The sequence below is a fragment of the Thamnophis elegans genome, chromosome 1, assembly GCF_009769535.1.
Source record: "Thamnophis elegans isolate rThaEle1 chromosome 1, rThaEle1.pri, whole genome shotgun sequence".
NCBI lineage: Eukaryota > Metazoa > Chordata > Lepidosauria > Squamata > Colubridae > Thamnophis > Thamnophis elegans.
In genome coordinates, this window is record NC_045541.1 from 29,890,735 (window position 1) to 29,917,481 (window position 26,747).

General features: G+C 40.6%; 1 protein-coding gene across 5 annotated transcripts in view; it reads left to right on the plus strand.

The window, feature by feature from the left end:
* The window catches only part of COBLL1 (cordon-bleu WH2 repeat protein like 1), a 133,214-nt gene that overhangs the window by 85,727 nt on the left and 20,740 nt on the right, over window positions 1-26,747 (plus strand). For all 5 annotated transcript variants that reach the window (XM_032210737.1, XM_032210775.1, XM_032210746.1 and 2 more), the window contains exons 3-8: window positions 4,022-4,223; window positions 5,265-5,493; window positions 6,835-6,873; window positions 10,900-10,997; window positions 11,937-12,176; window positions 25,673-25,823. In XM_032210737.1, coding sequence (XP_032066628.1) covers window positions 4,022-4,223; window positions 5,265-5,493; window positions 6,835-6,873; window positions 10,900-10,997; window positions 11,937-12,176; window positions 25,673-25,823 — 959 coding nt within the window. The remainder of the gene's footprint in view (window positions 1-4,021; window positions 4,224-5,264; window positions 5,494-6,834; window positions 6,874-10,899; window positions 10,998-11,936; window positions 12,177-25,672; window positions 25,824-26,747) is intronic.

Below are 26,747 nucleotides of genomic sequence, written 5' to 3' on the forward strand. Positions count from 1 at the left end.
AGATACTTTTAATCTTTACATTGCCATTTCTTACCAATTCTTGATTATTGTAATCCACTCAGATTTCATAGCTGTGTATATCTTTAGGCTGCATAGATGGACTGGTTCATTTCTTAAGCTCTAGATAGATTGTATCTATATTCAGAATCTGACTCAATTTTTGTCTTCATCTGAAGACTGATAGTAGACCAGTCTCCTTTTTCTCATTATGAAGATATCACTAGAAACAATCAGTATCCTTTATGTGAACAATTACTGCACAGGTTTAATATTTTTGAATAGATAAAAGTCAACCTTCAGTCTTTTGAAATGACTCTCTTAACATTAATACAAAGTGATATTTAGTAATGATGGCCATTTGTCAAAGTTCAAGTTTGCACTGGGATACTGATTGCTTCCAGTGATAAGGAGGATCAGAAACTAGAATGGCTTTGGATAATATATGAGATAAGATGCTTAGCATATACACCATTTTTGAGTGTTAGAGACTACCATGCTATCTCTCCAAGGAGCAGATCATGGTTTTCAAACTATTGATTGCTGTTAAAATATTGGCATTGAAAAGTCATGCGTCTGGTCTATCAGTGAATCTTGAAACCATACTGGAGAGAGAATACAGTAGAGAGCAACACTACTCTGTGTCATCCATTAACCAGCATTCCTCCTTTTCTATGCATTGTTGTAGGAACCATAGAACCATTTCTAAGCAATGCTTTCAGCCTTACTGTTCATCCTAAACTGTTAGATCTGTCTGATCTTTTCATTCTTTCAAGAACTGTTCTTTTCCCCCTAGAGATGTTGAGATCAAGTCTAAACTGGTTTTGGCTATTCTTATCACCCCTCCCTTTTCATGTTCACAGCCTTGTGTTTGGAGGCACACTGATTCACTTTAGAGAAACTTGTAAAACTGTGATATCAGATTGCTGGATATATACTGAGGGGAATGCCATTGAGTTTGGTGCTCTCCCTTCTAAATTTGCCACCCAAAAGAAAGAAAAAATCACAAGCATTATTTGTACACACCAACACTTCTTTCCAACCTTTGGTTCTTACATAAACTGAAATAAGTTCCGCTTCTCTGCATGCAAAGTATCTTCTTTCACGGGAGAAATAATGGATTCAGTTTCTTGCTGTGTATCTTTAACCAAAGATTGAGTAGATATTTGCCACATTCCTTTCATGTTGCAGCTGAATTTGAGCAAATCAGGTGGAACATTTTCTCAGCCTCAGAGTCTCTGCTGTTACTGTAGATGCCTTCTTGATTTGTTGAGATGTGAGTCCTTCCATACTAGTTCCTTGGGTTTGTTGATCTTTGCTTTGACTCTGTCAAATATCATCTTTCATTCCTATTAAATAGTTTCTATAGTTGAAAGATCAAAAGAACCATTATAACCTACCATTCACATTTTTTCATGGATTCTTGATGACTTACACATCAAAGACAGTGAGTTCACAGAAGAAACCAAATTATCTGATATACAATACGCAGAAATCTATGTACCGAATTAGTTCTTTAAATGATTGTTTACCCTTTTCACCATTTTCTTTTCACCTTTTCTTACTGGTGGCTCAATTCTTGTTTGGAACTGGGAGAATTCACTGTGACGAGCTAGAGAATGTTCTAGAGTGTTGTTCTGCGCAGTACAAACCTGCATGCGTTGATTGCTCAGATAACTAAAGAATCATAGGTAGCCAGTTTTTCAGTATTTTAAACTTAGATTTATAAATTTCAAAAAATATTCTGATCACTCAGTGAATGATCTCTTTCCTACCTTCTTGAAGCTATTTTTTCTAGGGCAATCCTTTAATTTGTTTACATTCTTTGCTTTTCTGCAGATCCCTGTTTAAAAAAAAGGTTACTAATGAATGCTTATTTTGTAAGTGAAATATTAAGGAACACTAGTTCTGTTTACAATTAGTTGGATGCAAAGCCAAATTAATTAGATTTTTTTTTTTAAGTAAGGCTCTTATTATTGTGGGCGAAAGCTTTTATTAGGAGATAGGGAATTGATTTCACATCATCTCTTCTATTCGTTATTAGGACCAAGCCAAGCACTACTTTAAAGATACAGATTATGGTGAAAAACCTCTGTACAGAATGTCAGTATTATATATGGAAAATTAAACTCAACTTTTTAATTCAAACTTTTTCTTCTTTTTTTCAAAAAATAGTCAATTTTTTGTCTACATAAGTTCTTTTCTTTTACTCGCCCAGGTGTTCAGATATTTCTGTGCAGCTGCATTTCGTGATATCAATGTAGACAGCTGGCTTGTGTCAGCAAGTACCCAGCTGTTGGAAATCAATAATCACTTTGTTAAAACAAACACCTGGATATATTAAGAGGAAAAGAATGACTTATCTCTTATAAAGGTTCTGATAGAAGAGTTTAAACCACAGATGACATCAATCCCCATCCAAAATAATGCTAGTTACCTTTCTGAGAAAGGAAAAATGTAGTAATTCTAAGCATTATTAATGTGGGTGGGGATTGCATTGTAGGAATTCCTTTATGAACGATACAATCAATTTATTTCAAATGCTTCAAAGGTTTAGGAATGTAGGAAGCTTCATGCATGAAAAAATAATACTTTATAGTCAAGGCAGCCACTATTACGCAGTGGCTTCCACAGCAAGTGGCAGTGCTGCTAGAATGATGCATGCACTTATATCTTCACACTAATGCTATCACAATGTAGTGAAGTCAATCAATTATTATTATGGTCACAGACCAGCAAATAAAAGGATTAAAACAATAATAGTAAAAAATAAAAATAAAAGATAGAATAATATTGTGATTGGTGGTGGATTAACAGTGGGCATTAAAGTTTGCTTAGTTTTACATATAGCATAGCAGAATTTGGCCACATTCAGAGAAGCAATTTCAAATTGATCTGATAACAGTAGTTGCACATAAAAAAGATCAGTATTTCCTGGATGTTTTATTAGGTAAGTTGTTATCAATTGAGTCCATACGTCCTTATAGAAGATGCAGTACAGCAGGATGTGAGCTATAGTTTCAATGGTCTCTTGTCCACAAAGGCATAATCTCAGCTCATATGGTATTTTTTTGTATTGGCTCTCCAAAAGTGCTGTGGGAAGTTCATTGCAGTGCCCTTAAGGGTTAATGCCCTTGGATTTTTGAATGGTTATTTGATGTACATATCTTCCTGCTTTAAAGGAGAGAGTTTGAAATAAACATTCTTTGGAAGAGCAGCCCAATCTTGTTGGATTTCCAGATTTTTAATACATTGTTTAAGTGCACACCCTTACCCCCCTCATTAGAAGCACTTCCCTGGAGAAATCAAGATACTGGAGTTTTTGTGAGATGGTCCTGAACCATACTGATTTGAAATTGTGTTCTATAAGGAAAAAACTCAAACCTGTAAGGAAAAAGAGTAGTTTTAACCAATGTGCAAAAATGTAAACCCATGTTCCTGTCTCGATTTTGGCTAGTCGAGACTTCCTACTGCATTTGAGATGCAGTGTGCTACCTGAAATATGCTCTTAGGAATTAAGATTGCCCTACCCAGAAGAGTAAAAGAAGAGTAAAATCAGAGATGGATGCCTACCGGCGTTAGTATCTGTTCACTTTGCTAGCATGCACACTAGACACACATTGCCCGCACATGCGCAGTTCACTGTAAATTGTTCTGCGCATGCGCAAAGACCATGAAAAGCTAATAAAAAACATGCTGGCAGCAGAGATCAGGGAACCAGTTTGGGGGCATGGCCAGCCTGGGTTGTTGCCGATTCTGCGACCCAGGCCAAATTACCGCTACTGGTTCGCCCGAACCAGTGTAAACTGGTAGAAACCCACCTCTGAGTAAGATCCTAGCTGAGCCCCAAACAATAATTCTGAGGGGTTCTTAGCTGAATATAACTTCAGTGCTCCAGGAATATACTGTGCTCCTGGAAAAATAAAAATATTGAATTTCTATATTCTGATCTATAAACTTGCCTGAGATAAAAGACATAGTGTATTGAATATTTATATATAATATTCTATCTTTTTTTTTTTAGCAAACCAATGATGGACTTATTGGTATACCTTTGTGCACAATACCATTTAAATCCTGCAAGCCACACTATTGATCTGATGTCACCTGATAAGAAACCAATCAAATTCAAACCTAATACACCTATTGGGATGCTTGAAGTTGACCAAGTGATTTTAAAGCCAAAACAAATGGATAAGAAAAAGCCTATTCCTATCATCCCAGAGGTGAGAGAATCTTACTATTGTCATTCCTCTACATATTTTTCATATATTTAACACTTAAATGAATTTTATTCTGAAGACCGTGGAGGTAGCATCAAAATTGTTCATTAAATTTTCTCTGAATTATAATTATCATGGGTTTTGCTTTGACATACACAACACACGCACACACACATATGGAAGCAATAATACTCTGCTATAGGCCATATGTCAACTAAAGATTGCTCACAGATGCCAAGGTACTTGTGATACTGCATAGTCAGCATTTGTGGTTGCACAAAATTATTATTTTTTAATTCAGATGAATTGAAATTTCATGACATTTGTAGTAAGAGTGTGTTAATCTTGTAGGACGTTGTATCCTTGTGCAAAATCTTGAGATGCAGTTGTAAAATCTCACAAGAATACAGGAATATTTTAATATGCAATTAAAAAAATTCTTTGGCCACTAATGTATTATTTATTTGTAAAGTGTATACTTCTCAAGCAGATCATCAAGACACCTAATAAAATTAAAAGTCATGCCATTTGACTCATTAAAAAAAAATCCATTGCTGATCCATATTTTAGATTTACCTATTCAGGCTGCAGTTATTTGATTTGGAGCCTTCTTACCTAGAGAAGATGGATGCTTCTTCTGTTTGTTTGCAACTTCTCCCTAATATCCTAAAAATTGATCCTGGCAGGCCTTCCTTTTTAATAAGATTTCTTGATGTTATACTTACAATTGTTTTCCCCTTTTCCTGAGGGGAAAGAATATTAAAAGCTAAAAATAACCTTGCCCCAATTCATTCCACAACATATCAGTTTTAGGATAGTATGTGTGAATGAGGAAGGCCTAACATTGTATCTTTTAGGGAACTGTAAAGTGGAATTGAATTTTCTTAAATTCTTAGAAGAGTTGAACAAAGCTGGGACTGAATTACTATTCTATGATATTTTCCTTATGTTAAGTATTGCAAACATGTTTTGTATTAATGGACTCTGTAGAGCTATAGTGCACATGGTGTGTTGAACTATTTTTTTAAAATTATATTGTTTTAGCAAACTGTGAGAGTTGTGGTGAATTACAAGAAGACACAGAAGACAGTTGTCCGAGTTAGTCCTCATGCACCACTTCAAGAAATTGTGCATCTTATCAGCAGCAAATGTGATTTTGATCCCTTACACACTGTTTTGCTAAAGACCTATCAATCTCGAGAGACTCTTGACCTAACAAAAACTCTTAATGACCTTGGACTCAGAGAATTATATGCAATGGATGTCAGCAGAGGTAAGACTTATGGGTTGTCTGTCTTCAGAATGGTTTGCTGAAAGAAATGCTGTAAATTTATTACACTTTTTTGGGATATACTTCTATTTCTTCATTCTTATTATTGATCTAAAATAAAAGACATGGTTGATATATACGTGTGTGTGTGTGTGTGTGTGTGTGTGTGTGTGTGTGTATAGAGAGAGAGAGAGAGAGAGAGAGAGAGAGAGATAGTGATAGTGATAGTGATATAATAATATACATTCATTTTCCATTTATATTGCTTGATTATCTCATAATATGCTAGATAAAGTTTCTAATATTTTATTTCCTAATTTTGGAGTACAAATCAGACTATTTTTCTGACTCACATGTTCAAAGTTCATTCTGTTTCCCCCTTTTCAGCTTTCGGGTACAATCCCTTTCCCGAGACAGCTGACCATAAAAGGCATGGGAAAGCAATGCAAATGGTGTAAGATAAGCCATAAAATAGGAATATCTCAATATAGTGTAATGGTTATAGTATTGGAATAGGACTTAGGAGAAAGAAGATTCAACTTCATCCTCAGCCAAAAAACCTCAGTAAATGTCCCAAAGGTGTTTTTTTAAGAGTCAATTGGACTTTCTGATTTTTGCTTGAAGATGTTTTGCTTCTCATCCAATAAGCTTCTTTAGCTCTGACTGGATGGTGGGGAATGGAAGCATTTTTGGTGATATCTATTTGTGGATTTGTGGATGTATAAATCCTTCGAAGCTACTTGGATGAGAAGCGAAATGTCTTCAAAGAAAAACCAGAAAGTCCAGTTGCCTCTTGAAAAAACAACTTTGGGACAACCATGACCTGGATGATTGAGAATTTCCGTAGACAAACTCAATGGATGATTTTAGGCCAGCCCAATCTATTCCTCTTGGTTTGTTTTTAAAGTATATATTGGAGGAAATTTGGTGTGTGAGACTCTAATACTCCTTTTGTTTACAAAGGCTTCCATGAGTGGTTTTAAACAATACTTCATTCATTTATTTCTATCCTGTTTTTATTTTTACAAATTTCTCAAGGTGGTGAACATTTCCAACGACCTTCTTCCTCCTGTTTTCCCACAATAGCCACCCTGTGAGGTGGGTTAGGCTGAAAGAGAATGGCTGGCCCAAAGTCACCCAGTCGACTTTCATATATATGCTTCTGGAACTTTTTATAGTGTAAAATGTATTGTCCACTAATTTACAATAGGGCCTTTCTTTCTAAATGGGATCAAATAGATATTTTTTTACATCTTGCCTGTATAGCCTTCAGATGTTCTGTTGAAACCTTGTAAAGAAACATTTTAAATACAATTAAATTTGTATTTCTTTTTCTCTCTCTAGCCACACCAACTACTGAATACACCTTGTCTTCATTACAAGGTGAGTCATCTTGAACTTAGGGATACCAACAATAAAACATTGAGATTCACAACTATTCTTGTTTAATGATGTTCGAATTACAATACTAATTATCATTTATTTAAATGGGATAACACTGGATTTATATTTGATAACATTGATTATGTGTAGTACATCTAATATAGGATTACTCTTCAATGCTCAGATAACTGTTGAACAACAATAGAGTAATTGTGCCCAATTCTTTCTTTGGCCTTACCTGAGAAGTGGCATAAGGCCTGAGAAGAAAAATATATATACAAGATTTTCCACTCTTAAAAATTTCTACTATATCACTGGAAGTACATATTTTTGGGGAGAAACTCAGAGATTAAATATTAACCACTCTCACCCAAATTAATAAATGCGACGAAGTGTAATATAGCATGTATTTGTATAAAATAAATGGTGGTCATGATTAAAAATGAAAGAGAAAAAGGGGAAACAGGTATCTAGAAAACCTATTATTTACTGCTCTGAAGATTATGATTTGTTTTCTCAAAAATCTCCTTTGTGGAAAAAACAAATCTTAATTCAAATGGTGGCAGATGGCACGTATCAGTACTGTATTCCATTGTTGCAAATGGAGTATGATGCTTGATGCTTTGATCTCGTTTAAGGTCTAGGAATATAGCCAAATAAAAATAAACCTCAAATAGTATTGACGAAAGCAATTGGATCTGTAAACTTGGAATAAAATTGTTAATTAATAGATCTGAAATCTGTATATATTTTCTAAACAAATATAATACATTGTTTAATTTCTTTGAGTATAAAGGTCAATATCTTCGTAGACGTCTCTGCCTTTTCCCAATATGATTCCCTGAAAGTTATTTTTGTTTCAATCTCCTTCTTCCCCACCTTCCCCACTTTTTCCCATTTTATACATCAGTAGAACCTAAGTAGGACATGGACAGATGTGACATAATATTTTTACTTTTTAAAATATTAATAACAGTAGAGTCTCCTTTGTATCATGTAATGGTAAAAGGTTAGGGTTCCAGCTAAGAATAATCAAGGTAGGAAGTTTTAAATAGATGGGAACTGGAATTTCTTGCTTTTTTGAAGAGACTCATATTTTTACCCAAAAATCTAGTTTTTACAGAAAGATTGGATAACTCCATGTAAGTAAACATGAAGGAAGTATTGCCATTTTAATTAGTAGATTTTCTAAAATGTTTGTTGAAGAAGAAATTTTTTATGGAGAAGATTGTTTTCTAATGATACCAATTGGTTAATGTTTAGTACTCCTGAATGTATGTGATTCTCCAGAACAAATGCATAGCTGTTTTCAAGATCTGTATAATAAGCTTCTAAATCAGTGATTTGAATCAGACTCCAGACCCTTTTTAGATGGCAGCAATACCCATATTATATTCTTGCATTCATAATATTTTTCACAATTATGTATGGTTTTAATTTAGTAGCTATTTAACATTCTGTTCATCTTTCCAAACTATCATATGCTTTCTTTTATGTATAGAAATGAATATTATATCTCTATGTCATCTATCTATCTATCTATCTATCTATCTATCTATCTATCTATCTATCTATCTATCTATCTACATATACATACATACATACATAATGTACAGTTATAATTGCTTTAATTTGGGGGTTTAAACTCTTTTATTTACTTAGTTTTGTGGATATACACACACACACACACACACACACACACAGGATAGAAATATACTGTATATAGAAATATATACAGTATATTTCTATACTGTATAGGTATATACAGTATAGAAATATACTGTATATAGCACATGGAAATTCAGATACATTTATTTAGGGCCAGGGAAATGAGATCTTTAGGATTGATTTCACTTGCCATTGGTAATCCTACCATGACAAAATGGTAATGCTAGATACTATAAACTTTTATGTTTTCTTTCTTTGTTGGGCTAGCTTTCATTCACAGTCCACTTCCTTTCAAATGAATGCAGAATGCCTGTTGGTCAACCTTGGATAGTGTAATCTATCTAGCGCCATTTGCAATTGGAAACAATTTTTACTGTGCTAGATCATTTATTCATTACCAGTTGCCTCTTTGTTGCAAAGAGCCTGAGCTGATTTATTCAATTTTTAAAAATTGTTCCTAATTTTTATATTTATATATATATATATATATATATATATATATATATATATATATATATATATATATATATATATATATATATATATATATATATATATATATAGTCACAACCCCGGTATGCCCAAATATGGGAGGAAGGTCACACTTCCACTCTCTGTCTTCGGCTCGTCACAAGAGACCATCCAGACAGAAACCCAATATTTTTTACTGTTGCCTTTTTGTTACATTTGTTATATTTATGCTGATAAATAAATAAAGGGAGACTAGTATAGATCTATTTCAAGCTATTTAGCTCTCATCAGCTAGCCATACCCTATGTTGGGAATCGAACCTGTGCTCTATTGCCTCTCAGGCAGATGTGTTAACCATTGAGCTACAGGGCTCGACTCCTTATCAGCCAGTCGGGGTGAGAGGTATATATTTAAAGTCACAACCCCTGGTATGCCCAAATATGGGAGGAAGGTCACACTTCCACTCTCTGTCTTCGGCTCGTCACAAGAGACCATCCAGACAGAAACCCAATATTTTTTTTTTACTGTTGCCTTTTTGTTACATTTGTTATATTTATGCTGATAAATAAATAAAGGGAGACTAGTATAGATCTATTTCAAGCTATTTAGCTCTCATCAGCTAGCCACACCCTTGTTGGGAATCGAACCTGTGCTCTATTGCCTCTTAGGCAGATGTGTTAACCATGAGCTACAGAGCTCGACTCCTTATCAGCCAGCCAGGGTGAGAGGTATATATTTAAAGTCACATATATATATTATTTATCAGCATAAAATATAACATATATATATATATAAATTTTTATCAGCTTTGCTGATAACGGATAAGAGCCTGTGGCCTAATGGCTAAGATCTCTGCCTAGTATGTAATATAGCCCAGGTTCAAATCCCAGTAAGGGTATGGCTAGCTGATGAGAGCTAAATAGCTTGAAATAGATCTGTACTAGTCTCCCTTTATTTATCAGCACAAATAAAACATACATACATACATACATACATACATACATACATACATACATACATACATATATAAATATCCAGCATTCAGCCTTTAGAAGCTGATTAGGTTTTAGAAAGCCAGACAAGGAATAATGGATCGAAACTGATCAAGGAAGAGATTCAACCTAGAAATAAGGAGACATTTTCTAACATTGAGAGCAATCAACCAATGGAACAGTTTGCCTTCATAAGTTGTGGGAGCTTCATCACTGGAAGCTTTCAAGAAGAGACTGGGCTGCCATTTGTCAGAAATGGTGTAGGGTCTCCTACTTGGGCGGTGGGTTGGACTAGATGACCTACAAGGTACCTTCCAACTCTGTTAATCTGTAGAAGGAATTATGATACAGTATAGGTATAATAGTTACTTCCTAGACAACCGGAAATTGAGGAGGCTGTTAGGTAAACAGGTAATTGCACATTTTTCTGCTTTTCAGTGAAAATGCCCACCACTGTTCACAGGAAGACTATTAGAAGAAAAATAAAAAAGCCTCTGCTCTGATGCATTGATGTTAAATGCAAACTAATTCAGTTGTTTGGATTCATATAACCCCATTCATTTCTTTGCAATAAATCTTGCTAAGGAGAATTCTTTGAGAATTATGCATAGAAAGAATCACATTTCAGTTTTAAGCAGCTTTTATTTTATATATTAATCAGAAAAAGATATGCAGATTACATCTTGCTTTGATACAGATAAAATAGTTTTAATCTAAAATGGCAGAAAATGTGTCAGACTAAAGATTTATTATCTGTATTACAAAATAGTTTCCCATTGATAGTACTGAACATCGTACAGATTTTCAACAATCTATTATAAAATAGAAAGAGAGACACAGTGGAGAAAATAATAATAGAAGCTGGAAGTTGTGACACAAAGATACTTTTTTTAAGACTCTTTTCAGAACGCACAAAATTCAGAGAATTTGAAGGAGAAAGAAACTAAAGGATTCTTTGGCATTTTTCAACGGAGCAAAAAGAAACGGCAACAGGTAACAAACATATAAATGTTCATAATTATTGTACGGTAGAAGGTAAGCTTGAGCAGGTCATTTTGAGCTGGCCTGGATGGTTTGTCCTGCTAAAGTTAACTGGAGTGGTTATTTTTTAGCCCCATAACTTCTTTCAGTTTCTTTCACAGAGGAAATGGCCCATATTTCCTGATCAAAAGTCATGGAGCATCCCCATTTCTTTGCTTCTAAGAATTACTCTCTTACACACATAACATCAGTGCATGCATCCTCACTATATCAGTCCCAGCTCTTCCTTATTATCCAAAGATTGCAACCTAAGGAAACTATTCTATCCAAGCTCCGAAGACTCTATTTTTGAGCTGTTTTCTTAGATTTAACCATTGTGCAAATATTAATATTGTGACATCTCTTCCTTGCCTCTGGAATAAGACCGCCTGTGGTTCTGTCTCATTCTTCCTCCTCAGTGTAATGGATTCTCTGAGCTTGGGAATGAGAATATTTGCAAAACATTGCAGAATGAGAATAGAACAGAATTGCTGACAAATGGAAGCAGTGGAAATTGTTGATAGGTGAAAATTAAAATTATAAATAAATACGAATGGATGCACATTATATTTGTGTCTTGTAAATAGGTAGCTAGTTTTCCCATAGACCAGGGTGTCAAACTCGATTTCATTGAGTGCCGTATCAGGGTTGTGTTTGACCTCGGGGTGGAGGGAACCTGGGGAGGGTTGGTTAGGGTAGATGTGTCCAGCTCAACATCACTCTTGTTGGGGCACCTTTGGTGGCCCGAGCACTCTGCCAGTGAAAATGGAGCTTGGGAGGACCGTGCATGGCCTTGTTTATGCTACATTTGAATGTGACCTTGTAATAAATGTGAATAATTCTTGGTTCAAAGAAGTTGGATGGTTGAAAATCTAATCTTTTTTTTCCTATCTCCACCCCAACCCCAATAAGACGGCCAGTGCTCCTGCAACACCACTCATGAACAAGCCAAGGCCGGCCTTTTCTGTGAGATCCAGTTCAATTTCGAAACAGTACGACTCAAACACTCTGCCCTCTGAAATGCCCAAAAAGCGCCGAGCACCTTTACCTCCCATGCCTGCTTCTCAAAGTGTGCCCCAGGATCTGGCTCAAAGCCAGGACAAACCTAAGATCTGTATGCTGAAATCCAGTAGTGTGGATGAAACTGATAAGGTTGGTTATTAACCGCTTGCTCTTTATTTCTCTCTGGGAATAATTTTAAAATAATGTCTGAATAGTTTAATGAGAATAATCACCATCATACCTTCCAATTAAATTGTGAGAGTTGACTTAATCCAATTTTAAATAATGCTTCTGAAATCAACTTTGGCCACAAAATTACTTCTATATGTTCAGATTTCATGCTGAGCATAATGGATCGACGACATCAGCAAGTGAAAATTCAGGACCACATTGGTTGGAAACAAGCAGAAGAGGCCTTCATGTTGTAGTAGATAGACAATGGCTAAAAAGATGATGATGATGATGATGATGATGATGATGATGATGATAAATATATCGGACATGTAGACAGGGTAGATCAATGATGGTGAACCTTTTTCTTATGGTGTGCTAAAATTGTGTGTGTGCGCTATCGTATGTGCACACGTGCCCACACCAATTCAATCCTCCCCGCCCACCTGCAAATGTGTGTACAGACATACCCACCCATGCGCATACATGCATGGCCCCCCAGGCTCCAGAGGCTTGTTACTACGAGAATTTTACTACGAGACCCTGAAGGCGGGACTTCCTGATTCATCCGGACCTGGAGAGAGACAAGGAGAAGGAGAAGACAAACAGCGAGACACGTGGCTACAAGGCGGAGGGTGTTGCTTTCCTCTTCCGGAAGGGCAGAAGACTAAAGAATAAAGACTTAGCGATGTTCTCAAAGCTTTATGATTTCCGTCTGGGATAAAATGGAAAAGTTGTATATCGATGATGAGACATGGAGATTGAAAGAAGCGTTGCTGATTGTGGACACATATTGTATATAAGATTTGTCTGAACTCTAACTCAAATTGCGCATGAATTATTTTCCTAGGCGAGGAGAGCGGAGATTGCGATCTTTTTGAGTTGTGGTCTGGGACGAACGGAGTTGGGAGGCGCGTGGGAGAGGGAAGGGTAGCGAAAGCTTAATTAGACTACCTGGGGCTAGAATGCAAGCTGATGTTTGTTTGAGTTGCTATTTCAATATAAGGTCAAGAAAGATTGGTCGGAGAGTCTTCAGGAAAGTGGAGTAAATATGGGAGGAGCAATGGATGCGGATAAAATATATATGTCGATATGGATAAAGGCAGGGTGGAAGGTAAAAAATTTACATGTGGAGGTGGGTAAGGATAGAAAGGGAGGTGTTGGAAATGAAAAATGAAAGAAGTACTTGAGTTTAATGGTTTTATAGAAAGGTTTGGATATTCGGATAAAAAAGAGATAAATTAAAGGTCTGAATAGATAGACAAAGCAATGAGACTTTTAGTTGGGGAATCCTAATTGATCAACTTACCTGGCTCTAATACAGTTTGAAACCCTGCAAGTAGTAAAATAACCGAAATTTGGAATGAGCTACATTGTTTAAGATTTACAGATAATGGGAAGCTGTGTTAACGTAGTGGGTTTATTGACCCTTCTTGTTTCTCCTTTCTTTTTGTGTGTGTGTGTGTGTTTTTTTTTTATTTTTTAGTTTTTACTATTCTCTTTTTTTTTTTGGCTTTACTTTTATTTTATGTTTTTAATTTTAAAGTTAGCTGGCCTTATTATACTCAAATGCTTGTTAAAGAATTATGCTGGGTATGGGACCTGCGAAGCCGTAAGGGGGTTAGGGAGGGGGGATTATAGGGGGGAGGGGGGAGGGTGGAATTACAGTTTCAATTCTTAGAACAATAAGAATTCACTTGTATACTGCGGCTTGTTTTTCTTTTTTCTTTTTTTCTTTTTCTCTTTTAACAAACTGAATTGTATGGATACACCAAAGCGAGGAGAAGAGGGAAAGAGGAGGGAGAAGTAAAGAGGGAGTGAGAGGGAATGTAAGGAGGGTGAGATGGAGGGAGGGGGAGATGTCTGAGGGGGAAGGGAAGTAGAAGAGGGGAATGCTGGAGGGGTGAAATGAAAGTTGGAGGGGGAGAAGAGAGGGTGTATGGGGGAATGATGTTGGGTTGTTTTTTTTTTCTCTTTTTTTTATGCACAGTATATAAGTGATTGTATAAAATGAAAATGAAAATGAAATAAATAAAATGTATTTAATAAAAAAAAAAAAAAAGAAAAAAAAAGAAGAAATCTTCCAAATTATATTGTATATTCTTATACTTTCAAAGGAAATATGTGGACATCTGATAACTGTGCTTACAGAGGAATTCATTATTCATAGAATCCTTCTTCACTCAAACTAGCATTTATTATCAAACTTCTAAAGCAGTGGCTTTAGATATTAACCTTTAATTTGTAGATGGAATTTAAATATTAATATTAAATGCTGAAAAAGCTTAATATGATCAAAACAGGTCAGTAATCATAAGTTTAGATAATTGCATTGGTTGTTAAAAATTGTATTTTGAAGCAATATCAAATTGCAATTCGAATTCAACTTTCCCAATCAAACAGCTGTTTCTGTATTTTTATTTAATGTGAAAAAGTATGGTTTTAAGTGTATAATGAAAAAATATTTGAAAATTTCTCATTTCCAAATTGTCTTCCTCATCCCTTTATGAAAAATATAGTTAAATAGATTACTGGGAAAAGGTTTCCCAAGCAGTTAAAACCATTGCATTATTAGAAACATGTCCGATCCTAAGAAAATCAAATTTTACTTACTGGGAAAACATGGGATGTTTAAAACTAATGTTTTTATCTTAATAACCTTGCCTGTTTTCTATATAAAGCATTTTAATGAAGTTATAAAGCAGGTTGCCAGGTCAAATCTATCTATATAAATCCCATCCATGCTGAATTTATTCCAGCACAGTTTTGGGGGGGGGGGGGATTAATGCCGTTAGTAATATCTTAGTAAAGCATAAATTGTCAGTTGTGAATTCCAATTAAAAATCAAAGCTAAGTCTATCAGCGTAAATGGGAATGTGTGTACTGAGACAACACTTTGAAACTTGAATAAAAGTCATTTTTATAATATCCTAGAATATATGAGCATGCTATACAGATGAAGAGAAAGTGAAAGAAGAAAAGGAAAACCAGGCCCAGTAGATGAATGGAACATAAGTGCAATCAGTGAATAGTATTTTTGTTCACCTAAAGTATAACAGTTATTTCTCATTTTTATAAAGCCTTAACCACAAGAGTGCGCTGTTTAACAGAGGTTTGGAAATCTGTATCTTTAACTAAAAAAAGTCTTCCTTCGGGAAAACTCAGTGGTCATCTCAGTGCATTTTTCAAATAATATCAGAGTAGACTGGTTATGGCAGTTAAGAATCTGTAAGCAGGTGTGTAAAGCAGGCATAAATGTATGCCTGTCCAGATGTCTTAGTCTAGTTTGTACTTTGCCAAACTCCTGGTAAAGCTGTGTCCTGGGAAATGCACCAGCTTTAGAATAATAGATTAAGCATTCGTAGAACCAGATAATATTTGTACCCATAGCTGCTCCATCTTGCATTCTCAGTTTGTTTTGCTCGACCCACAGCCTCTTAATCCAAAATCCTCTCAACATACTTTTTTCATTCATCATCTTTACATCTGTTTCTGCCATTCCAATTGGTTATTTTGTCCACATCTCCCCTTTCTTCTGTTTTGTGGTCCTTCAAGTTTCCACTCTTTCATTTTCATGCATATATTTCTGCACTCTGACTTCCATTGCTCTCATTTCCATCATTTACAAAACCCTTTATGCTTCTCTCCAACTTTGCAGTTGTTTCTCTATATAATTCTTCACAATAAATTGTTCATTTCCTCCCCTGATCTGCTTTCCATCCAGAAGTTTGTATGCAAACTTCTTAGTCCTCTTTATGTCACTACTAGCTACTGGAAGCTGCCATCATCCACTGGCCCACACTATTAACAGCCTGTGAGGGACTTCAACATAAGTCTCTCCTACTTTAACCACTGCTTTCAAATAAGGGTTGCTGGTAGGCCAGATTCAGAATGATGATTTCCCACTGTAGTGGGAAATAAAATCATAATACTTTTGTTCTGAAAGCTACTTGAAATTGTTTTTCTGTGAAATGCTTACAGTAGTTTTTCTATTTTGGTTTTCACAGTGTCTCTTATCCCTTTCTTTAGCTCCTCAGCTGCTTTTTGGTGCTCATTGAGTCCTTTCCATGGATTGATCTCACTTTCTATTGAATATTCATGAAGCCCATGCAAATGGCCTACGTGGTTAAGAGTGACTTCAGCACCTTTTGATGGTCAGCAACAGCCTCCTCCCTCCTGATTGGTTAGGACGCGAGGGAGGCTGTTGCCGGCAGAGTGTGAGTTCTAATTGGACCCGGGAGCTTGACAGCTGTTGCTGTCCAAGTCCCGGGCTCCTATTGGCTGAAGCCTTGTATATATAGTTTGGCGCGCTCTGGGTTACCTTGAATTGCTGTCATACTTACTTGTGTTAATAAATAGTGTTCCGTTCACCCTGTGGTCGCGTCCCTCCTTTCAGTCTTCAAAACTGGCGACGAGGATGGGATTAGCGATTCCGCGACGCTAGGGTGAAAAGAGAGAGACAAGCAGTTAGCTGCCGCCGTACAAACCGGCAACGGATACTGCCTGAAGAAAAAAAAATTTTTTTTTAGTGTCTTCTCATCGTCTCTCCCTTCACTACCGTCAAGATGACGTCTGCTCTGCCTCCCTTTGCCCCCTTTGGTTCGGCCGGAGAATCATGGGAGGGTTTTATGGAGAGGTTTGAGTGTTATTTGATTGCTTCTAAGAATCAAGCTCAAACCGAGGAAGAAAAGTGCAGCTTCTTCCTCTCATGCTGCGAACCGTCAATGTTCGCGTCGGCAAGAGCCCTGGCCGCCCCAAGGCCAGCGTACAAGCTGGGGTGGGACGAGCTTATGGCTAGGCTTAAAAACCATTACGCGCCCACCCCTTCAGTCATCGCTCGCCGGTTTGCTTTCCGCCGGCGGGTCCAGAAACAAAATGAGTCGATAAGTCAATTTTTGGAGGCTTTGCGAATAGTGGCCGCACAGTGTGAATTTTCAAATTTGGAGGAGAACTTAGTAGAGCAGTTCGTGTGCGGGGTCCGCGATGTCAACCTGCGGAGCCGCATGTTCCGGAACCACCGAATCACCCTGCTTCAGGCCGTGGAGACGGCCCGGGCAGCTGAACTGTCAGAGCAGTCCACGGCCGATATTGAGCGGTTGCAGCTATCTACACCAGAGCGACCACCTCCAGAAGTGTCTCCTCAAGCCCACATGGTTGAGGATGACCTGCCTTTTGATGACTCTGAAGAAGATGTGGTGGCACAGATGAGAACTCTGCCTAAGAGGAAGCCGAAACCTCAGCCTGCGGCGCAGCCGGCGTCCATGGTGCCCTGCCGGGGATGCGGAGGCCGACACAAACGCCCGGCCTGCCCATTCCTCAATGCCATTTGCAACCGATGCAAGGGAGAAGGCCACCTAGCAAAAGTCTGCAGGGCCCTATTGCCGGCACCCTCGTTCCTTCAGTCTTCCAGCCGTTCCCAGGCGCAGCTGCGCCGCCAGCAGCAGCGGCCCCCGAGGCGGGCTGAAGATTGCTATTCTACCAGTCAACCCAATCATTCTGACAGTACGGCGAGCCAAGCCGCTGCAGGGGCCCGGAAAGTCTCAGCCTCCGTCCAGCTGGAAGGTCAGCCTTGCCGGATGGAGGTGGACTCTGGCTCTTCACGGTCCCTCCTGCCCTGGTCCCTTTTCTCTAAGCTGTGCCCCAAAGTGCCCCAGAACCACTTAGTACCATCTGAGGTTTCCCTGCGGGATTATCAAGGGAGGTTGATTCCTACTCTAGGATCCTTCCCTATCGCAGTGCGCTATGGCCAATTCCAGGGGAAACTGCCCGTTCTAATTGTTAGGGACGACCTGCCAGCCCTTTTGGGCCTGGATTGGTTCCCAGCCCTGGGATTGTCTATAGGAGGAGTCCACCGGGTGGTCCCCTTTTCCGTCGAAGACGTATTAAGGGAGTTTGCTGACGTCTTCGACAGCCAGTTGGGTTGTTACAAGGGAACCCCCATCTCTTTAAGTTTAGACCCTCAGGTTGCTCCCATTAGGCTGAAAGCCCGTAGGGTGCCTTTTGCCTTAAGGGCCAAGGTTGACGCCGAACTGGATAAGTTGTTGGCGCAGGGAGTCATCGAGCCCGTTGATCATTCTCCTTGGGAGACACCCATTGTCCTCCCAATTAAACCAGACGGGTCGGTGAGGATCTGCACCGACTACAAGTCGACGATCAACTTGGCCCTTCAGGCAAACCCCTATCCAGTCCCTGTAGTGCAACACCTGCTCCACTCCCTGGGGCAGGGTTGCACATTCGCCAAACTGGATATGGCGCAGGCCTATCAACAGCTCCCGGTGGATGACGATGCGGCGGCTGCCCAGACCATCGTCACCCATCGCGGGGCTTTTCGTTGTCGCCGCCTTCAATTCGGCGTTTCCGTGGCCCCGGGGATCTTCCAAAGCCTCATGGAGCGGCTGCTCCATGGGCTGCCGGGCGTTGTTCCGTATTTCGATGATGTCCTGATCGCTGCTTCCAGCCGCTCAGAACTCATCGAAGTACTTCGGAAGGTCCTCAGTCGTTTCAGGGGTGCGGGCTTAAAACTGAAACACAGCAAATGTTCATTTGCTGTCCCAAAGGTGGAATTCTTGGGCTTCATGATTGACGCCCAAGGCATCCACCCCACGCCTTCTAAGGTCGCAGCCATTAGGAACGCCCCGGCACCCACCTCCAAGGCGGAGCTGCAGGCGTTCCTAGGGCTCCTGAATTTCTACGCCCCTTTTATACCGCACAAGGCGTCACTAGCCGAGCCGCTGCATCGGTTGCTCGACCAATCTGCGGCCTGGCGCTGGGGGAGCCGCGAAGCGCATGCGTTCGCGGCTGTCAAAGAAACTCTGACGTCAGCGGCAGTCCTGATTCAGTACAATGACAGGATGCCACTGACGTTGGCGTGTGACGCCTCCCCCTATGGAGTCGGGGCCGTCCTAAGCCATGTCCTCCCAAACGGCTTGGAGGCCCCTGTGGCCTATTACTCCCGGACACTCTCCTCGGCGGAGCGTAATTACAGCCAGATCGACAAGGAGGCTCTGGCTGCAGTGTCCGGGATTAAGAGGTTCCACGACTACCTCTATGGTCGGCCTTTCACTCTTGTCACCGACCACAAGCCACTCCTTGGGCTTCTGGCAGGCGACAAGCCGACCCCCCCCATCCTCTCTCCCCGCATGACAAGATGGACGGAATTCCTTGCAGCGTATTCATATACGCTGCAGTACCGTCCAGGCAAGCAGCTGGGACACGCCGATGCCCTAAGCCGCTGCCCCTTGCCGGAAACCGATACCGCCCAGGTGCCCAGCCTCTCCATTCTGTCCATCGCGTCTTCCGGTTTCCCTATTTCGGCCGCGGATGTCGCGGCCTGCACTAAGGCCGATCCTATCCTCTCCCAGGTCGCTTCCTGGGTCTTGAGGGGATGGCCCATGGACAAGGTGGCAGAGGGCTTCAAGCCCTTTAAAATCCGACAGGCGGAGCTCTCCCTCCACGGGGGATGCCTCATTTGGGGGGATCGAGTGGTGATCCCCACGGCGCTACGACCACAAGTCCTGTCCCTGCTCCATAAGGATCACCCGGGCATAGCACGAATGAAGGCATTAGCCCGTAGCTATGTCTGGTGGCCCTTACTGGATTCAGAGATAGCGGCCTATGTAGGCCGCTGCACTCCGTGTCAACAATCTAGGCCAAACCCCCCAGCTGGGCCTGCTCGCGAGTGGGAGGCTCCGAGAGGCCCGTGGTCACGCCTCCACCTGGATTTTGCCGGCCCCTTCCACGGTCAGAGTTTCTTGATTGTGGTGGACGCCTACTCCCGCTGGGTGGAGCTGGTCCTGATGGGCTCCACCACAGCTGAGAGTACGGTCCGGGCCTTGAGGAGGCTATTCGCAACCCACGGGTTGCCGGACCTGGTAGTTTCGGATAATGGGCCCCAATTTATGTCCACCACGTTTCAAGAATTTCTGGCCGGGCAAGGGATCCGACATGCGCCCATAGCCCCGTACCACCCGGCCAGCAATGGCCGGGTGGAGCGGGCGGTCCGCTCAGCGAAGGAGGCCCTGGGCCGCATGGACCGGGGCGACTGGCAGGAGAAAGTGGCGGCTTACCTGCTAAGCCAACATTCCACTCCCTGCCCTACAACCAACCGAAGCCCCTCGGAGCTCTTGATGGGCCGGCGTCTGCGGACTCCCCTGGACCGGCTACACCCGTTGTATTCAGGGGATCAGCCGAGCAACCTGGGAGTTATTCCTCCCCGTTCATTCAAACTGGGGGACACAGTATGGGCCCGAGCATTTTCTGGGCCTACAAAATGGGTTCCAGCCACCGTAACTGCCCTGACAGGCCCCTGTTCTTTTAGGGTCGGATTGGCTGACGGATCCCAATGGAGGCGCCACCTGGATCAATTGAGGAGGCGCCTCCCGCCACCAGCCGACAGCCCGGACCCAACCGATGTCAGCCCTGCCTGTCCGGGGATGCAGTTTGAGGCCTTCGCCACACCAGGCCTCTCCTATCAAACACCAGGAACTTAATCCGGAGAAGCGAAGCCTTGGGCCTTCACCACACCAGGCCCAGCCTACCCGAGCGCCCCCTGCAGGGGACTCCAACCGACATCTCAAGCCGCCGAAAAACGGTCCGCACCTCTTTCTATGTCCTTCCCCCTTGACACGCCTCCCAGACCTGACGCTGTCATCCAGGACACGCCACCACACCCCTGCTCACCATTGCAGTTGAGCCCTCCTTCTGGGCCATCCCGAGAAGGCGTGCCTTGGAGCTACACCCCCTTCCGGGAGGAGCTACCACAAGGAGGTCCTCCTCCGCCGACGACTCCTGTAGAACTGCAAAGGTCAGGGCGGGTCCGGCACCGCCCCGCCTATTTACAGGACTACGCATGCTCCACCCGGGGAGCATGCGCAGAACTGGGGGGAAGGGGTATTGAATATTCATGAAGCCCATGCAAATGGCCTACGTGGTTAAGAGTGACTTCAGCACCTTTTGATGGTCAGCAACAGCCTCCTCCCTCCTGATTGGTTAGGACACGAGGGAGGCTGTTGCCGGCAGAGTGTGAGTTCTAATTGGACCCGGGAGCTTGACAGCTGTTGCTGTCCAAGTCCCGGGCTCCTATTGGCTGAAGCCTTGTATATATAGTTTGGCGCGCTCTGGGTTACCTTGAATTGCTGTCATACTTACTTGTGTTAATAAATAGTGTTCCGTTCACCCTGTGGTCGCGTCCCTCCTTTCAGTCTTCAAAACTTTCCGACTCAAATATTTTACAGATCGAATCTTGCTACTTTAACCTACTTTCCTAAATATATGATAACAATGATTCACAGTCTCTTCCACAATGTGCACCTGAAATTGGCCTGGCTTATTGGACTATACTTTTTCTGTTTTCTATTTCCTATTATATATTAATTTAATTCCAATGTAGCTTATCCATTGATGTCCAATATTTATATTTGTATTTATATTCCTTGCAGCAGATGTTGCAATAATGAAAAAATTCTCTTCCTAAAACATTACTAACCTATATCCTACATCAGTGATGATGAACCTTTTTTTCATTTGGGTGCCAAAAGTCCACACCCATAATTCAATCCTCCTGTGCCTCGCCCCCTGTGTATGTACATGTGACTCCCCCGACCCCCTGCACATGAGTGCACGATCCCCCAACCCCCGTTTTGGGCCTAGCAGGCCTCCCTGAAGTGTCCGGAGCTGCATTTTCTGACTTCCAGTAGGCCCTTTTTTCACACTCCCCAGGCTCCAGAGGCCTTCTAGGAGCCTGAGGAGGGCGAAAATGGCTTCCTCCTAGAAACCCTCTGGAGGCCGAAAGCTCCCTCCCAGAGCCTCCATGCAAACCCTGTACTTACCTGGCATCACATGGAGACTCCTGGAAAGGGAAGGGCAGTGTGGGCAAGTCAGCCAAAATTCAGCTGGCCAGCGCGTGCATGCCTGCTGGAACGAGCTAGGGCAATGCCTTGCGTGCTCGCAGATATGGTTCCATGTGCCACCTGTGGCACATGTGCCATAGTTTCCCCATCACGATCCTACATTATTGGCCTTATCCTGTCTTAAGTAATTCCAGCTTTAGTTTTCTAATTACTGACTGGTACTATTATGGTACTGGTACTATTTTGTTAAATGTTTCATTTAAAAATAATTTAAAATTTGACAAAACATTCTTCTATGCCTGTCTCCATTTCATATTCAGTGCTCCATTGTACATTACATTGATACTAACGGGATAGCCACTAATATTGTTAGATATGATTATTGTTAATTGAGCTATAGTGGAACACATATACCTCCTTGAGTATTAGGCCATTCTATACTCTCATAGAATTGCATGTCCTTTTAAAAAATACTTTTTGTTGAAGAGTTTAATAATAGTAAAAAGATAATACAAATTGAAATCAGAAATGAAAAAAAAATCTGTTTAAATTCCATCAAGGGTTTACAGAATGTATAGAAATATTTCATATTTTAACCTTGATCAAACAAGCAACTTTATATTCCTTTCTTTTACTTCTAACAGTCTTATCTTTAATTACTCAAGTCACTGGGATAGGATTGAATCTTCTTTCGAACTTTCTTTCTCTCATCTTAAGAGATTTCTTCTAGGCTTTAGAAACCCTCTTTTGTAAATCCAGTGGTAAATCTTGTCTAGGACATGGTTTCATATCATGAAAATTACATAGAAACATCTGGTTTAAAGTTGCCCATTACTATTCATCCAAGTTCTCCTGTCCTAAAACTTGAAATCTGCAGTGCTTCATTTCTTGGTTCATGCGTCTCACATTACCTTTTTTTAACTGTATACCTATTTGTAAAATGTAGTTCTCTTTGCTGGGGACTTCCTTCCAAGGTGGCGCAGTGGTTAAATGCAGCACTGCAGGCTACTGCTAGATCAGCAGGTCAGCGGTTCAAATCTCACTGGCTCAGGGTTGACTCAGCCTTCCATCCTTCCGAGGTGGGTAAAATGAGGACCCAGATTGTTGGGGGCAATATGCTGACTCTCTGTAAACCGCTTAGAGAGGCCTGAAAGGCCTATGAAGCGGTATATAAGTCTACTACTGCTAATATTTCTCTAGCTAAATCATCTCTTCTCTCATACCAGCATTCTTCCTTGTTAATTAGAATGGGGGGGGGGACTAATAAAAACCAGTGGATTGATTATCTGACCCCTATGTCTTTGTCTCCAATTTTTCAGGCAGTTTTGAAGGTGTGCTCTGTCTCATATAGCTACTGCTGAGATGTAACTTAAAAGGAGAATTCAAAATGACTTGTTATATTATCTTAGTACTAGATTAAACTGAAGTGCCTTTGTCCTAGCTGAACAGTTTGCTCAGTTTTGACAAAGGAAAGCAGTTATCCATGCTAAAGTGGTAATATCAAACAATGGCAAAGAAAGCCAGCTAAAAAGAATAAGTTTCACTTATTAATAGTCTACTTTTCTGGATTTAAATGGAAAATATAAGAATTTGATTAAAAGTAAAGGTTCCCCTCGCATATATGTGCCAGTCGTTCCAAACTCTAGGCGGCGGTGCTCATCTCCATTTCAAAGCCAAAGAGCCAGACTTCTCCCTGGTCATGTGGCCGGCATGACTAAGGCACACGGAACGCTGTTACCTTCCCACCAAAGGTGGTTCCTATTTCATTTTTACATGCTTTTGAACTGCTAGGTTGGCAGAAGCTGAGACAAGTAACAGGAGCTTAATCCATTACGCGGATTAGTGATTCGAACAGACGACAACCATTCTGATTGACAAACTCAGCGCCTTAGCCACTGAGCCACTGCATCCCTTAAGAATTTGATTATCTTCTTTGAATTTTCTCATCTTACTTGAGAAGTAAATGAGATGTGCAACCTAAAATTGCTTTGTGTCAGCTTTTTCCAGCCATAGCCCTTCAGATGTGATGAGAGAATTCACCAGAATTCTCAAGACACTTTGGTAGACATTTGGGGAGCTATAATCCAGTACATTTGAAAGGCTACTTTTAAGATATTGAAAGTTTCAGGTGGTTTCAGAACTACACAGGTCCCCCTCCCGCCCCCGAGTATTACAAAGAACAACCAGAGGTAATTTTTAATTTGGAAAGAGGGTATGCTTGCTGACTTGCTACTTTTCTAAATGCATGAGATTATTTATGTTTTGTTTTTTTAACTGATGGAGAAGTTTGCTGGAACTCCATCTTGGTCTCAAAGCAACATGAAATTGTTGCGTGACACTGAGGACAAGAAATTGTGTGTGTGTTATATGGTTAACTAGTTATTCAGTGTTAACATTTAACATTGCTTCTTAGCTTAGGAAGTCACTAATTAGAAATTTGAAGATGAAGTCTCCCTTAAGTCAACATCTGGTCGGTGATACAGAACATGTCCGTATTGTTTCCTTGGTAACGGTATAGAAGTCATTTGCCCCTGTTGGCTTCTAAAATGCTTTTTGACTTTCTAGGCTAACTTACAAACCCTGGGATTTCCTGGTGCTTTCCCATCTGAGTACTAAACAAGCTTTTTCAAGATCATCCAAGGTCTGCTAAGTGCTGCCACTTCACTGTTAAATAATGAGCAAGGTCTGCACGGGCACATAGATTTTAAAGCTTTAGCTCACTTGTAACATTTAAAGGTTTACTTTTTTTCTGAACAACATGCAAGTAGATTTTTCCCTCAGCTAAATATAACTTGGTAGAATAGAATCTAGGATGAATAAAATATAGGTTGCCATTTTTTTTTTCATTTTCTTACAGCAAACACTAGTAACATTGCCATTGTGTCTGGACTGTTAAGGTTTATGATCCCAGACAGATGTTGGTGTCTATAAATCACTTGGATTAAGTTACAGTTACTTAAATGTATTATTAGAATTTAATTGTTTATTTATATATGTGGGAAAATATATCCATGTTTTCATAACTCCAAATTAATGCTTAGTTGGCTGAAATGATCAATTGATTCAGGAAGGACCAAATGCATACATCTTTTATGGAGATATTAGTGCTGCTGAATGTATATCTTGATTTATGCTGAAAGAGATTTTTGCATTTAGAATATAATAGAATAACAGAGTTGGAAGGGACCTTGGAGGTCTTCTAGTCCAACCTACTGCCTAGGCAGGAAACGCTACACCACTTCAGACAAATGGTTATCTAACATCTTCTCAAAAACGCCCAGTGTTGGAGAATTCACAACTTCTGGAGGCAAATTGTTCCACTGATTAATTGTTCTAACTGTCAGGAAATTTCTCCTTAGTTCTAGGTTGCTTCTCTCCTTGATTAGTTCCACCCATTGCTTTTTGTCCTGCCCTCAAGTGCTTTGGAGAATAGCTTGACTCCCTCTTCTTTGTGGCATCCCTTGAGATATTGGAACACTGCTATCATGTCTTCCCCAGTCCTTCTTTTCATTAAACTAGACATACCCAATTCCAGCAACTGTTCATTTAACAGTGAATGATTACTGTCTGGCTATATTCTTGAATGTTTTTGTGTTAGCTTCATTTCTGTTCTGTTCTTTTCCCCAGGGACTTTCAGGAGTGGGAATAGAGAGATCGGGTTCTCTCCACCTCAGTGGCACCTCTTCAGTTAATTCTTCTTTAAAGCGGGCAAAGCGCAAAGCACCTTCTCCACCTTCCAGAAAACTGCAAGGCCAAAGTGACCCTAGCACTGACACAGGTAAACATAGTATTTCACAATTCTGTACCCAAAATCTGAAAACAGTTTTGCTACTCATGGAAGGTAATGACTTTAGAGCAATTGCTTTCTTTAGAGCCAAGGTGGCGCAGTGGTTAAATGCAGCACTGCAGGCTACTGCTAGATCAGCAGGTCAGCGGTTCAAATCTCACCGGCTCAGGGTTGACTCAGCCTTCCATCCTTCCGAGGTGGGTAAAATGAGGACCCAGATTGTTGGGGGCAATATGCTGACTCTCTGTAAACCGCTTAGAGAGGCCTGAAAGGCCTATGAAGCGGTATATAAGTCTACTGCTATTTAACTTACAGTTAGAGTTGGCTCATTGAATCATTACTATTTCATACCCTCAAATGTGAAATCACTGTGGTCACATCTTTAGCTGGTTTTGAACTTCATCCAGTGGTGGATTCCTACCGGTTCAGACTGGTTCAGTCAAACCGGTAGTGGAACTGGCAGCGACCAGGCCTGCCACCCCTCCAAACGAGTCTCCAGGCGACGCCGTAGGTGGCACCATCTTGTTTTTCAGTTCTGTGCATGCGCGAACCAGCAATAGAGACTGCTGGAACCCACCCCTGACTTCATCAAGTTCTTCCCAAGAATCTAGAATATAGAATATTGTAAAGCAGTGGTTTCCAAACTTGGCAACTTTAAGACTTGTGGACTTCAGCTCCCAGAATTCTCCAGCCAGCTCTGCTCTGAGTTGAAGTCCACAAGTCTTAAAGTTGCCAAGTTTGGGAACCACTGCTGTAAAGGATCAGTGTAGTATATATGCAGATCTAAGCAGTGGCCTGTTGTATTATTCTTTCCATTGAAATTTGATGGGAAGTTATTACTTATTACTCAATTGACTCATGACCACAAATGAGCCCAAACTTTCTGTTACTAAGTGAGACATTTGTTCAACCAGT